The 12,898-nt window shown below is 42.2% G+C and overlaps 1 protein-coding gene across 1 annotated transcript in view; it reads left to right on the forward strand.

The window, feature by feature from the left end:
* Window positions 1-12,632, forward strand: part of trim71 (tripartite motif containing 71, E3 ubiquitin protein ligase) — a 32,739-nt gene extending 20,107 nt beyond the window's left edge. The window contains exons 3-7 of the mRNA XM_061093176.1: window positions 769-903; window positions 6,003-6,245; window positions 6,690-7,187; window positions 7,460-7,600; window positions 7,847-12,632. Coding sequence (XP_060949159.1) covers window positions 769-903; window positions 6,003-6,245; window positions 6,690-7,187; window positions 7,460-7,600; window positions 7,847-8,419 — 1,590 coding nt within the window. The 3' untranslated portion in view covers window positions 8,420-12,632. The remainder of the gene's footprint in view (window positions 1-768; window positions 904-6,002; window positions 6,246-6,689; window positions 7,188-7,459; window positions 7,601-7,846) is intronic.
* The last annotated feature ends 266 nt before the right edge of the window (window positions 12,633-12,898 follow it).

Here is a 12,898-nt window from a genome sequence, read left to right on the forward strand (position 1 = left end):
AGACATAATGTTAAAGAAAGTGGGGAAAAAAACCTGTATCCACCCCCTGATCCAGATCCGAACCAAACTTTAATGGGTTCCTCTCTAACTTATTCCACATCCCTCCATCAAATTTCATGGTAATCAATCCAGGAGATTTTGTGTAATCCTGCTAATAACAGACAAATAAACGCAGATAAAAACTTGACCTTCTTAGTGGCGTTAACTAAGGTTGGATATGGACCATGTGCTCTGCTCTTTAGCTTTATAATATTTAAATTTTAAATACGAGAGTGATGACTCAATTCAGTAGGAAGCTGTACCATTTTGTGCACTGTGAATTGACTTCCTATTCCTGGCCCACATTTCCTTTTCCCTTGTCTGAGGAGCCGCCAAATGTGAGAATTGAATAGATGACAAAACCCAAGCAAATGTTGTTGCATTCACTTGCCAGGAAGATGACTAATATAGTGTCCTTTCTTTTAATGTTTCCTGATGGTCTGCATCCTGTTTCTGGAGGTCATCTGTTATCCCACCTGAGCCATAACACAGACCAGGCAGTGCTTTGTTTGAGCATTTAGATATTCCTATGTGGCCCTCTGTCCGACTGCAGAGTGAGAGTTTATCATGTGTCCTGGTTTATCACCACATGTTACTGTTTTTTTTATTACCAGTGGTACCCCCCCCGCCCCCCCCAGCCGTTTCTATGTGTTGCCTCATCTGATTTTGTGCCTCATCTGATTTTGTACCTCATCATTAAGCTCACATCCTTGTTTTTTGTTTTTCCAGCTGAGCATGGAGAAGGTCCAGGCCATGGCAGAGCAAGTGGAGATAAAGGCAAAGGTGGTGCAGACAGAGGTGAAGGCACTCGTCCTGAGACACAGGAAAGCGCTGGAGGAGAGGGAGTGTGAACTACTGTGGAAGGTGAGTTGTACAGTTTGTGTCTTGTTCTGGTCTGGTCCCTGTGGCCCAATTGGCCATAATGAACAGCAAGTGTTTTTTCATGGACCATCCTGTGAAAAGAGTTCTGTTGTTGTAGCACTCTCATTCAGTCTCATTCGTTGAAAGTGTTACTGCCTGCGAAAGCCACATTAATGGAGTTAATTTATATTTTCTGAATAAGAAAAACTCTACCTTTTTAGTTTGTATTTATATTTTTGTGATACTGAAATGTGTATTCCTTATTAACCACACCTAGCTATTTGCAGCCATACCTAAGTTCACATTCAAGCAACCTACACCAGAAACTATACCTCTGTAATGTGAATGTACTGTAGACATGTAGTATGGTAAGCTTATATTAATTTTACACCAACTTTTAGCAGGTATATGCATGTTTTGTATAACTAGATCCATAAGTATTATAGCGACAGGCAGAAAAAGTACATCTTCAGTGTCTAGACTGCCAGAATAAAGAAGTAGTAATTGGTGTGTTCACCTGGGTGTGATGTTACCATGCTGGAGCTGATAAAATCCTGTGTAAACGGCAGAGAGTGACCCGAGAGTGAATGTTGATTTTATCTATTCCCATTGCCAGGGGGCTTTAGTGGTGTTCTTTACCAATGGAAAAGTGCCTTATATTTTACTTGTTCAGATTGGTCAATTAGACTTAGTTAAACAAAACCCTGGATCTAGCTCATAAACTTAGTTTATTCTGCAGCTTGCACTTCAGAAACCCTCTGCAAGGGCCTCTCAGGTTTAAAGTTACCCTGAGAGGGAGAGGGGTTCCTGTGTGAAAGAAAGAGCCTTCATCCCTGAGGCCCTTCACGTGCCTCCAAATCCCTCACCCTCAGGTAATAAATGTATGACATAAAATGTCATAAAAAGGACACCGTAATACATGAATACCATTGTACCAGTCAGATCTGTAACTGAAACACATTGCATAAGAGTACAAAATCCCCCTCATATGATAAGTAGCTGAAACCAGATATTAATGCCCAATCCCATTTCACCCGTTCTCCCTACCGCTAAGCCCTACCTCTCCGTTATGCGCATTCCAGTGTGTAGGGGTAGGGTGTCCCGATACTTGCTGGGATGGAGGGGCAAGTGTTCGGGCTGCACAGCCCTCGAAACTGAGATTTTTCAGACCCACACTCCAAACCGAGGGCTATGAAAATTTCCCAGAATGCCTAGAGAATTACTGCAAGAAGGGAGAGAGACCCACACATTTATCTCCATCAATAAGTATTTAAAGATTAAGATAATGATTTTAATTACTGTAAGTTAGTTAAATAACGTATAGCAGTGAGGTTACTGAACTTAACTGCTCCTCTTATAACAATGCATCCTGGCAGGGTTGCATACAGACCACTGCTAGCAGCCTGAAGCTGTGTGCTTTTGATGTGTACGTGAAATGATGTTGAGCATCCAAGCTTTTAAATTTCCACGGGATGAAGGCAAATGTCATTGTGCTGTATGGTTTCTGTCATAGTACAGAGGAAAGCAGAAAACAATGTTTTGAGCATTTACCTGGTAATTTGGTTCACCTCATCTCAACAATGTTATTACAATGACTTCCCTGGCAAAACTTTTTGTCGTCTCTAATCATATCGACAACTACTGATGACAAGTTGGGTTGCTGTGACGACTACTGATGATGTAAAGGCTTCTTGAAGTTTTGACCCAAGACCGATTTCAACCACTACACTTCTGACTCTGTTTCAAGAACCCTCGAAAACTAGGGGGTAGTGCGAAGGGGTGAAACGGGATTGGGCCTATGTTGTCCATTTGCACATTTATGTACATGTGCAAATTTGTTGCCGGGGCTCGGGTGGATCATAAATATAAATTAAAACGAACACCCACCAGCCCACCATGCTCTTATTTCCCAGCTTCCCCTTAGAGCAGGTTTGGTGACGTTGTAAAAGGTGACCTGCGTCTCAGATCTTAGCACTGCTCGGTGTGTGTGCACATGTGCAGGTCAAAGTGTCACATAGAAGGTTTTCACTTACCCATGTTCCCGCTTTAATCCTTTTTACACCAATACAGGACTCTTTATCCCTGACCCTGATATATACACACACACTCACACTCTCTCTCTCTCTCTCTTCCTCTCCCTGTCTTTTTCTTTTTTCTTTCCTGCAATATAACCCACTGACTCAAAGAACCATTACACGTGTAATGAATTAAGATGCTTTGCTCTGGTATGTAAGATGCAAGTCAATTGAGGCGTAGGAAGGAAGTTCTGTTCATTTTTGGTTCATTTTTTTTTCTGATTACCGTCTCTGGGTATTCTTACGACACTTGATTAAGTGTCAGAAACAACAGTTGTTGCTGATGAAAGCTGCATGTGAAATGGAGATGTGCTTTTCTATGGTGTGTGATTATCATGCATAGAGCTGTTAGAGTCTGCCTAGCTGTTGGTCAATCTCAGAGCCCATTGGTTATCGCCTGATGATATTTTAACTTTTGAGTGCAATGGCCAATATTCTGGGGCTTCTGGTGTAGGCAGTGACTCTGAACACTGTATATTCACTCAATATTATTTCATCACACAGGTCGAGCAATATTTTTGGCATTTTGCCTAATCTTTATTAACAGCTATCTGATTGCAGATGGAATAAAAAGCAGATCTATTTCAGCCAATGCCTCCACATGGACTGTTAATCTGTGAACCGTAACAGAAACCAGGAGGCTCCAAAATTGTATCTGTCGGTTACAGATTCTGTATATTCTCATGCAGAATCTGTTTATATAATTTAGTTGTTGGCTCACAACTGCTTGTGTTATTTTGTGCAGTGGGAGTATGTTTTTCAGTTATCAAAACATTGACACAATAACAAAATTAATTGTCGTCAATTTATTATTTCTATTTAAGGTATTTATCAAAGAGTTAGACTATAAAAGAGTTGGACTCAAAATTGGGATCTGCATTCATTACTGTTTTAGGGGATAAATAGGCTTAATGGAGTGAAAATAATTTGTCAAACCCCATAACCTCAATTTAATAATAAAATTGACAATATGTGGAAAGTTAGCTATGTGAGGTTATTTTTCCAGTATAAATGAGTTTGGTTGTTTCAGCACTGTGGCACACTTTATCAATGCACTTTTCATCACTTTGCTTACTCACTACCTCCTGTGAGCTGCTTTGCTCCCTTGTTTACCTTGCCTCAAGTGTGGGAAGCATGCAGGTTGAGCTAACAAGTCCTGAATCATACATGTCATCAAATTAAAATTAGGCCACTAGTGTTTCCTGCACTGCTACTAGCCTATGCGTTGGTCACCTGCACTGACGGGAAGACAGAAACAGAATCCAGGAAGGTTCTCGACAGTGACTCAGCCCTGAGTCAACCAGCTAGAGAGAGATTCATGACTCTGAGACGATAGTAAATGCACCAAATGTGACTCACTGGTTAAACATGAGACTTGAAAACAGTGAGTGGGAGTCTAGGTGTGCCTTGCGTATGTTATTGTGTGAATGAGTAGGACAGGAGTTATGCTTGTATGAGGTATTGTTACCTGCAATTAGGGCTGCTTTCAGGAACACACAGAACTCTGTATAAACTGCGGAAATCTTGCGGAAGGGGGTGTATGTTAGCAAAACCTGGGAGCTCCACAGCGGAATTTATATGGCATGTCCTGCCTCCTGCATGCTCTACCCAGAGGCTAACCCTCACTTCAACATCCAGAGATGTTTGTGCTGGACATTGAAGAATCTCCTGCTGCTTTCTCCATATGTGAAAGGCAAACTCCCAAGAAAGTTCGGACCCCATTGTCAGACATTTCCCCCAGTTGTTCCTCCCTCTCTCTCTGTCTGGTTGTTGCACTGAAATACATACCAACTCTGCCAATGGGTGTTTCAACAGAGGAGCTAAAACTAGTCGTGTCCATCAAAAGCCTAACTCAAGTCTTTGTGTTCAGTGACAATAAAGTGTAACTCTAGTCTCACAGATGCAAATTGCACTTCCACTTATCCCAGGGATTAACAATAGACCCCTCTCTTTGACGTTCTTTGTCTCTTTCAACGTTAGAAAATAAAGCCAGTCAGCCTATTGTGTCCAACTCTTTCTGTTAGGTGAGGCTAAGTAAGAGCACAATCTCTGCTCCTCAGGTTCTGCCACCCTCTTTAATGCTTTAATCTCACTGCCTCTACTGTAACTTTATCTGTCTTCTCACCATAACACATAATGGCCCTCTGTTCTTTTATGATAATTGGGCGATGTGTCATACTTGTAACATTTTATAACTCAATCTCTGGTTCTTTTGGGTACTTTATAGAGATTAAAGATGACATGTTATGTGTGATGCAGAGTTGACAAAAGGCAACACGTAAATCTTGGCAAAAACGGACAGTTGCAATTAATTTACCTCAGATATATAAGATAGAATTTCCCATGTGTGCTGTGTGTCAGTTACCTATTCTTCTATCCCACTCATCCTCAACCAAATTGACCTGTTACTGGATTGGTTAAGTTACTGTGCATCAACTTCATGCATGTAGAGCCCTTTTCTTCTTCATCCTCCTGAATATCCTGCAGACTTGGTATGGTCAGCACATTGCTGCCATCCTGTGGACAGACTTGCTGTGACTAATCTGCAGTTACAGGGTCCTGGAGACTTCATATCGATGTAACTCCAAATGAAATTTTAAGTAAATAAAATGAATTTAATCAAAGAAGGGATTTCAAATGAGGTCAGCCACACCCCCACTAAGTTGTTGACAGTATAAATCTGAACATTTTCAAATTTCCAGCTTGTCCAGCGTGTGAATATTTCCGGTTTCTTTGGTTTTTGGACAAAATAAGACATTTTAGGAGGTCATCTTGGAGTTTGGTAAACACAGATCAGCATTTTTTACCATTGTGAACCAAACGACTAATTGATTAATCAAGAAAGTAACCGATAGATTAATAAATGATGAAAATTATCATTAATTGCTTCCCGAGAAAATAGATAGATTAAATGTAGTTGTGTCTGTGTTTTGGTTGAAACAGATCAATAAATCACCTTTGTCATGTGCTTTTTCCTGCTATTCGATAAACTAAATCATCTTCGTGATGTGCCCTGTCTCTCTGCAGGTAGAGAAGATCCGTCAGGTGAAGGCCAAGTCTCTGTACCTGCAAGTGGAGAAGCTGCACCAGAGTCTGACCAAGTTGGACAGCACCATCGCTGCCGTCAGCCAGGTGCTGGATGAGGGCCACCACCTCGACGTGCTGCTGGCTAGGGAGCGAATGCTCACCCAGATCCATGAGCTCAAGGCCCTCAGGGGCCTGCTTCAGCCGCAAGAGGACGACCGCTTCATGTTTACTCCTCCAGACCAGGTAGGTACTCAAGCTAAATCAGTGTGGCCTTTAGATGGGTTACACTACATATTATATGTATTTTTCCAGTTTTAATATATTGACAAATGATAATTTAACACCCTGTCCACAGTAATTGCGGATATTTTGTAAAACTTACTTTCCCTCGTCATTTGAGCCTCATGTTATTGTTTCTGTGTGTTCTTGTGTACTTGACGTCACAGCTTACTTCATGCATGCTCATTGTTGTTTTGTGTTGAGCATGCACCAAAACAACAACAACAACAACAAATGACGGCTATATTATGTAGGTTTTGTATTCTCGTCAAGTTATTTTCTAAAATGAAAGTCATCTGGAGATTTTTTTGCAGTAATGTAGATAAGACATTCATCTGCTCTGAGTTTATCAGGATATTATTTAAGAAAAAGAAAACAACTGAACTTATTCCATCATGGTTCCCACAGGCTCTGTACATAGCCACCCAGTCCATGGGTCTCATCAGTAGTGGAGCCTTTGCCCCGGTCACCAAAGCCCACGGGGAGGGTCTGAAGAGTGCGCTTCGTGGCAAGCCTGCCTCCTTTACTGTGATTGGATATGACCATGATGGCGAGCCACGTCTCTCTGGTGGTGACACGGTGTCTTCAATAGTCATGTCAGTTGGCGATGGCAACCTGTCTGCAGCAGAGGTAACGGACCACCAGAATGGCTCGTACACCGTCGGCTACGTACCCAAGTGTGAAGGGGAGCTCCTTGTTTCAGTGCTGGTGTGTAACCAGCACATCCAGGGCAGCCCCTTTAAGGTGATCGTGAAGTCGGGGCGCAGCTATGGGTCCCTTGGTTCACAAGTCGCAGCCTTCGGGTGTGAGGGGGAAGGAGACGGTCAGCTCTGTCGTCCCTGGGGCATCAGCGTGGACAAGGAGGGCTACGTGGTGGTGGCTGATCGCAGCAACAACCGCATACAGGTACGGCTTGATCAGTTGTCTTATTAATCAAATATGGAAATATGGATAGTTGTTTCTCTTAAAGAAGTGATTACATTTCAGTGGTCAAAGGTCACAGTGACCTTATATGAATCTGTAATAAATAGGTATGTAGATATATACCTACACGGAAACTGCACTGGTTCGCAGACACGTACAACCACAGCATGCTAATTCTAGTTTCCCTAAAACACAAGTTAGGGCTGCAATGTAACATAATAAGAAAATTTAAGTTTTTGTTCTTCCCTCTCCAGATATACAAGCCTTGTGGTGCCTTCCACCATAAGTTTGGCTCTCTGGGTTCTCGGCCTGGTCAGTTTGATCGTCCAGCCGGGGTTGCATGTGACAGTCAGAGACGAATCATTGTGGCTGATAAGGACAATCACCGTGTACAGGTATGAAAACCCCTAAAAAACATGGATCAACACAAATCATGTATGTGTCTGAATGTCCTAGGTCCACAGGAAAGTTGCATGAAAAAAAATAGACTAGAATTGTGTTAGTTCCAGAAACATGTTAGCCTCTGAACATTTTTAAACCCATGTTCTATACAAGTGTAAACACACAGCTCCTCCTGCTTACTCTCCCTCCACTCGACATATAAACATGCTGGACTCTAAGACATTTGCTTTGTCTGACAGGTGTTTACTTTTGAGGGCCAGTTCCTGCTCAAGTTTGGGGAAAAGGGTACCAAGAATGGGCAGTTCAATTATCCCTGGGATGTGGCTGTCAACTCTGAGGGTAAGATCCTGGTCTCCGACACCAGGAACCACCGCGTGCAGCTCTTCGCCCCCGACGGGTCCTTCCTCAACAAGTACGGCTTTGAAGGGGCCCTGTGGAAACACTTTGACTCTCCCAGAGGAGTGGCCTTTAACCACGAAGACCACCTGGTGGTGACCGACTTCAACAACCACCGGCTCCTGGTCATCCGGCCTGACTGCCAGTCGGCTCGCTTTCTGGGCTCCGAGGGCACAGGGAACGGGCAGTTCCTGCGGCCCCAGGGTGTCGCCGTGGACCAGGAGAACCGCATCATCGTAGCCGACTCCCGCAACCACAGAGTCCAAGTGTTCGAGCCCAATGGAAACTTCTTATGCAAATTTGGCACCCAGGGGAGCGGCTTTGGACAGATGGATCGCCCCTCCGGTGTGGCTGTGACGCCTGACGGAGTCATTGTGGTTGTTGACTTTGGAAATAATCGCATTCTCAAATTCTAAAAAAAAGAGTTTATTTTTGCATTCTCTCCCCCCGTTTGTCCTTGCAGCTTTTTCAATGAAGGAAATGGAGGCGAGGGAATGAATCAACTGTCAGAACAGGAGGAGAGCTTAGAGAGGACTGAGAGCATGTTGAAATGAAGGGAAAATAAAACTATAGATTTTTTTTTTTTCATTTTCATTGATATTTTCCAAATCAGATATCTGTGGTTTGTATGACAAAGGGGACCTCTACAAATTGATAATCAGTAGACAAAGAGCCATATTTCCCTTCGTCGCTCTCAACTGCTCTGAGTTCTTCCTGTTAGCTCTCCTTACGTATCCATCTCAGGGAATTTCTCACTTTTCTTGAAATCTTACACCCTCTGCTCCACACCTACCTCATTTAGCTCTTTATGAATGTACTCATAGTCACTGAGCAGAGGTTTTAGTCCGTGAAGTTTTACAAAGAAGAAAAGTCTAACTCTATAGTTTGTTATTTAAGAGAGACAAAAAAAGAATAGACTCTTCAGTTGATATTTGCACAGGATTAATGGAATTCTTGCTGTGCATTTTGAAATATGAGTTAAAGTGAACCTCCTGAATGTTGTTGCTGAGACAATACTCAGACCACTGTAGAGGCTGCATGATTTATTCTCATTAGACGGCTTCGCTTGGAGGGGAAATTAGGGTACAGTAGTGTCCTTTTCATGTTTTAGGCTTGTTAATTTTTCGCTTGTGCATCAATCCTTGTCTCTCTGTGGCTCTGTGGAGTTTGTTGTGTCATGATAGCCGAAGAGTGTCAGAAGCGATGCCAAACTTGATAGAATCAAAATTAGCTCAGGTCATTGTAGGACTGATTAGAATGATCAGTACTTTTCAGGCTCTCCCTCTAGCTTTACTTGCTACTTTATTGATTCACGAGAATATAGAGTTTTGGGAAGCATCTTCAAAATGATCCATCAGATCCCCAAAATTAGCCCTGTAATAAAATTACCTAAAATAGCTTTAGCATCCATACACCGCCCCACCCCAACCGTGTCTTGTAAGATTGGATGAATTCTGGTCTTTATAAAGTAAGACAACCTGTGCTCTCCAGACAGTTGCATGAACAACGATGATGCAAAGACTCGTATGCAAGGAGAGCAGCATCTCCTCCGAAAGCGAGGACCCACCAAAGGGTTTTGGAGAAAAATCTTCCAAGATCTGTTAGTGATCTTAGCATAGAGATTTAATCATATTATTGAATGACACCTTTTTGATGAGGCATGCTGTGTAACAAAAGCCTCAGATGAAGACGTCTAATTTGGCCGTCCAGAGGACATTAATGACATCAAATCACAGAGCTAACATTACAGTCCTCTGGATTCAGATAGTGGTTGAAAGCCACCTCTCGTTAGCTCCTGGGGTCTGTAGTCCAGCCCTATGAGGAGGGCACCATCGTGAAGCCCTGCCCTATTTATTGATGCCTGGAGCTGTGAAGACATCTCCAGATTCAACGCTAGTTGACGGATTCCTCTAAAGATGAAGGTCTAAAGACCAAATATTATAGTCAACCAAAGTTAGAATTTCTGCACATTGGCGAACTCTAGATTTAGCTATTTAATAAACAAATCCTCCCCTTTAAAAACATTTTCTTGAATAATCATTGTTGCTGGGAAGTCTAAAGTTCACAAAAGTCAGTTGTGAGTTCATAGCACTGTCCATGTTAGGCTTAGATGGATAAAGTGTACTTGGGGCAAAGTCTATTGTGCATGAGTACTTGCACATCCTGCAGAGACCAAGACCCTCGCTGTTTGAGGCAGGGTTTGAAAAGAAGACTCTTGTCGTCCGTCTGCAGAGATGTTCGAGTACAGTACAGAGGAAAACTGCACCAAAGAGAACACCTTTCTTCCCTCTCGCATTTATCGCATCAGCCATCAAATGATGCCCCTGTTTTATTAGTTTTAGACGGCCTGAGGGCTCAAAGTAGAACCTTTCATTAGCCTTTATATCCCTGTCTAATTTCCATAGAAACAAATAGATTCTAAGTCTTTGTTGTGAAAGCATTGTGGGTTTTTGAATCCCCTTCCCCTCTGTGTCTCGCTGGAAGCACTAAGACAATTAAGGATCTGTTAGCCACTTCCTTAGCCTGGCACAGAATCCTGGGACCCATGAAAAGAGTCACTGACCGGCTCTCGCCTCTGAGGAGAGGGCCTGTGTGCACATGATCAGGATTTACATCCTCATATCTCAGATATCCTTTTCCCTTAACACATGTTGAACCTCCTCTTGTATACCTCAACTCCTGAATACCTCAAATATGTCACACATAGCTACTGTGCATTTAAACATTCAAATACCTCAACTTGTTACTCTCATTCTGAATACCTCATTGCTCTTTATTTAAGCATACCTCGTCAGATATTTATGCATTACAAATATACCTCATTCTTTGAATCTTCTTGTGTTACAGTGCAGTATGTGTCTCATAGCTCTAGGACCAAAGATCATGGTACTGTTCCGAGTCCAAATTAAAACTTGTGTTATGTTCATCACTCCACCTGGCAGCCGTTAACAGCTTTTGGTTTGCCGAATCTACTGTAAAATGCCTGGTAAAACTCTGCCTTTTTATCACCAAGAAACCAAATATTTCAGATGGAAGTGTTGTGCCAAAATGATCCGGGAGACTTCTGTGCCAAACAGGGCTGGCATTTGGACCACACTGTTTGTAGAACGACAAATGTCACTGGACCATTATATCATAGATACAAATGTAAAATCAGAGCACCCGAGGACCAATCCTCGCTCTCCTGACTGGATGCGCTTAACAGGGCTGGGCCCCATTTATCTTAGGCTCATTATCATGATGATGATGAAGAACATGCAGATTACATTTGTATTTTGTTACTGTGTACAAGGGGTGAGGGGAAGAGGAAACTGCCTCTTTTAAAGAGTTAAGAACTTAAAATGCACAACCACGACCTCTAATTTCAGCACAATTAACCAATATTTCAGCTCTGACTGTAAAATGCTTGGTGATGCATGTTGAGGACTTGGAGACAAGTCTGAACTCAGCCTCTGACTGGTGTTAACAAACACGTCAGAGGATTTACACAGGCTGGATTGTTATTTAAGTCGAGCTATTAGCACATTGATGGGGATCCAGTTCCAGTCGAGAGACCCTGCTGCTTTGAACCCAACACCTAGTTTCATCAGTAAGATTAGTTTTTTTGCTTTTCAGTGTTATTCAGTGAAGTGTTCATTCATGTTGCATCAGTTTTTAATTAAGATTGCAGAATTCTATCTTTAAGATCTTTAGGTCTTCACTCTTAAAGAGAAAAAAAAAATGTATTTTAAACCTTTATTTTGTTTTTCATTTTGTTGCATGCTTTAAAAAAAGTCCTTGTATTATACTGACGTCTCTCAGATAGGTGTTGAAAAACTCAGATGGGGTGGGAAGCTGACTATTGGGATGATTTTACCAAAATATATACCCAAAGATGTATATGTGTGTGTTGCTATTGCTTTGGATGGAATTAACCTTTGACCTTGGCGATTGTACTTCCGGTTCTCTAGAGGCTCTGTAGAGCACAACCTGTAAAGCCAGCCACGCCTCAATTCCTGAGCAGCAGCAGAGGCAGATTTTTGAGATGCAGAAGGCTGGTCTGCCCCTCAAACACTAGTGCTTCATTTCCTTTAACTCCCTTCTAAATGTGGAGGATGGATAAATGAACATATAGTCCTTTCACACTCAAGCTCTGTATTGTACGGAGGATCTGAAAGCTTCCTGCCGAGTGTAGATTTACTTTTCCAACAATGATGAATCCAGAAGGCAGCCATTTTGTGCGTGGATCAGTCGTGGGAACTCTCGCTGTCATGTGAGAAGCAACTAGGACTCTCCAGTACAAACTATCAGCTCCCCTCCTCATCTTTATAAAAGTCCAGGATGTGTGGCGATGGCTGCTGAGCATGTGATTGGCTGACTGCAGTCCACTCCTGCATTTTTTGATCGGGCCCCTGTGGTTTATGTCCACTATTTTATATTTTGCCTCTCACAGTTTAAAGAGCGAGGGGGAAAAAAGCCGAGTTCAAGATCGTAGCCCTCCTTTTAATGATTGTGTATTGGAAAATGAGAGAGATAGAGAGAAAGAAAAAAAAATGTTTGAAATTTTAGAAAGGAAAAAATAAAACTCAGGTAGTTCTCAGCAGCCCTGCTCTGCAGGTGTCTCATTGAAACGTGTCCCGTAGTGATGAAGTAGTGACTTCTCCCCCCCCCCCCCCCTTATTATGACCTCTCAGTACTAGTCTGATTCTTTTGTGTCCATTTACCTATTATGAAAACAAATTACTTGTCAATCTGAAAAAAAAAAAAATTCTTTCAATTAGTTTCCCCTGATTAATCTTTTTGTTTTTGTTGCCAATTTTCCATTTTCCTTTAACAAGAAAGTACAAATACTTCACACCACTTGATGCTCATTGGCCCTTTTAGAATGTATTTTGTGAAGAAAAGGGTCCAATGGG

The sequence above is a fragment of the Limanda limanda genome, chromosome 19 (assembly GCF_963576545.1).
Source record: "Limanda limanda chromosome 19, fLimLim1.1, whole genome shotgun sequence".
In the NCBI taxonomy this organism is placed as follows: Eukaryota; Metazoa; Chordata; class Actinopteri; order Pleuronectiformes; family Pleuronectidae; genus Limanda; species Limanda limanda.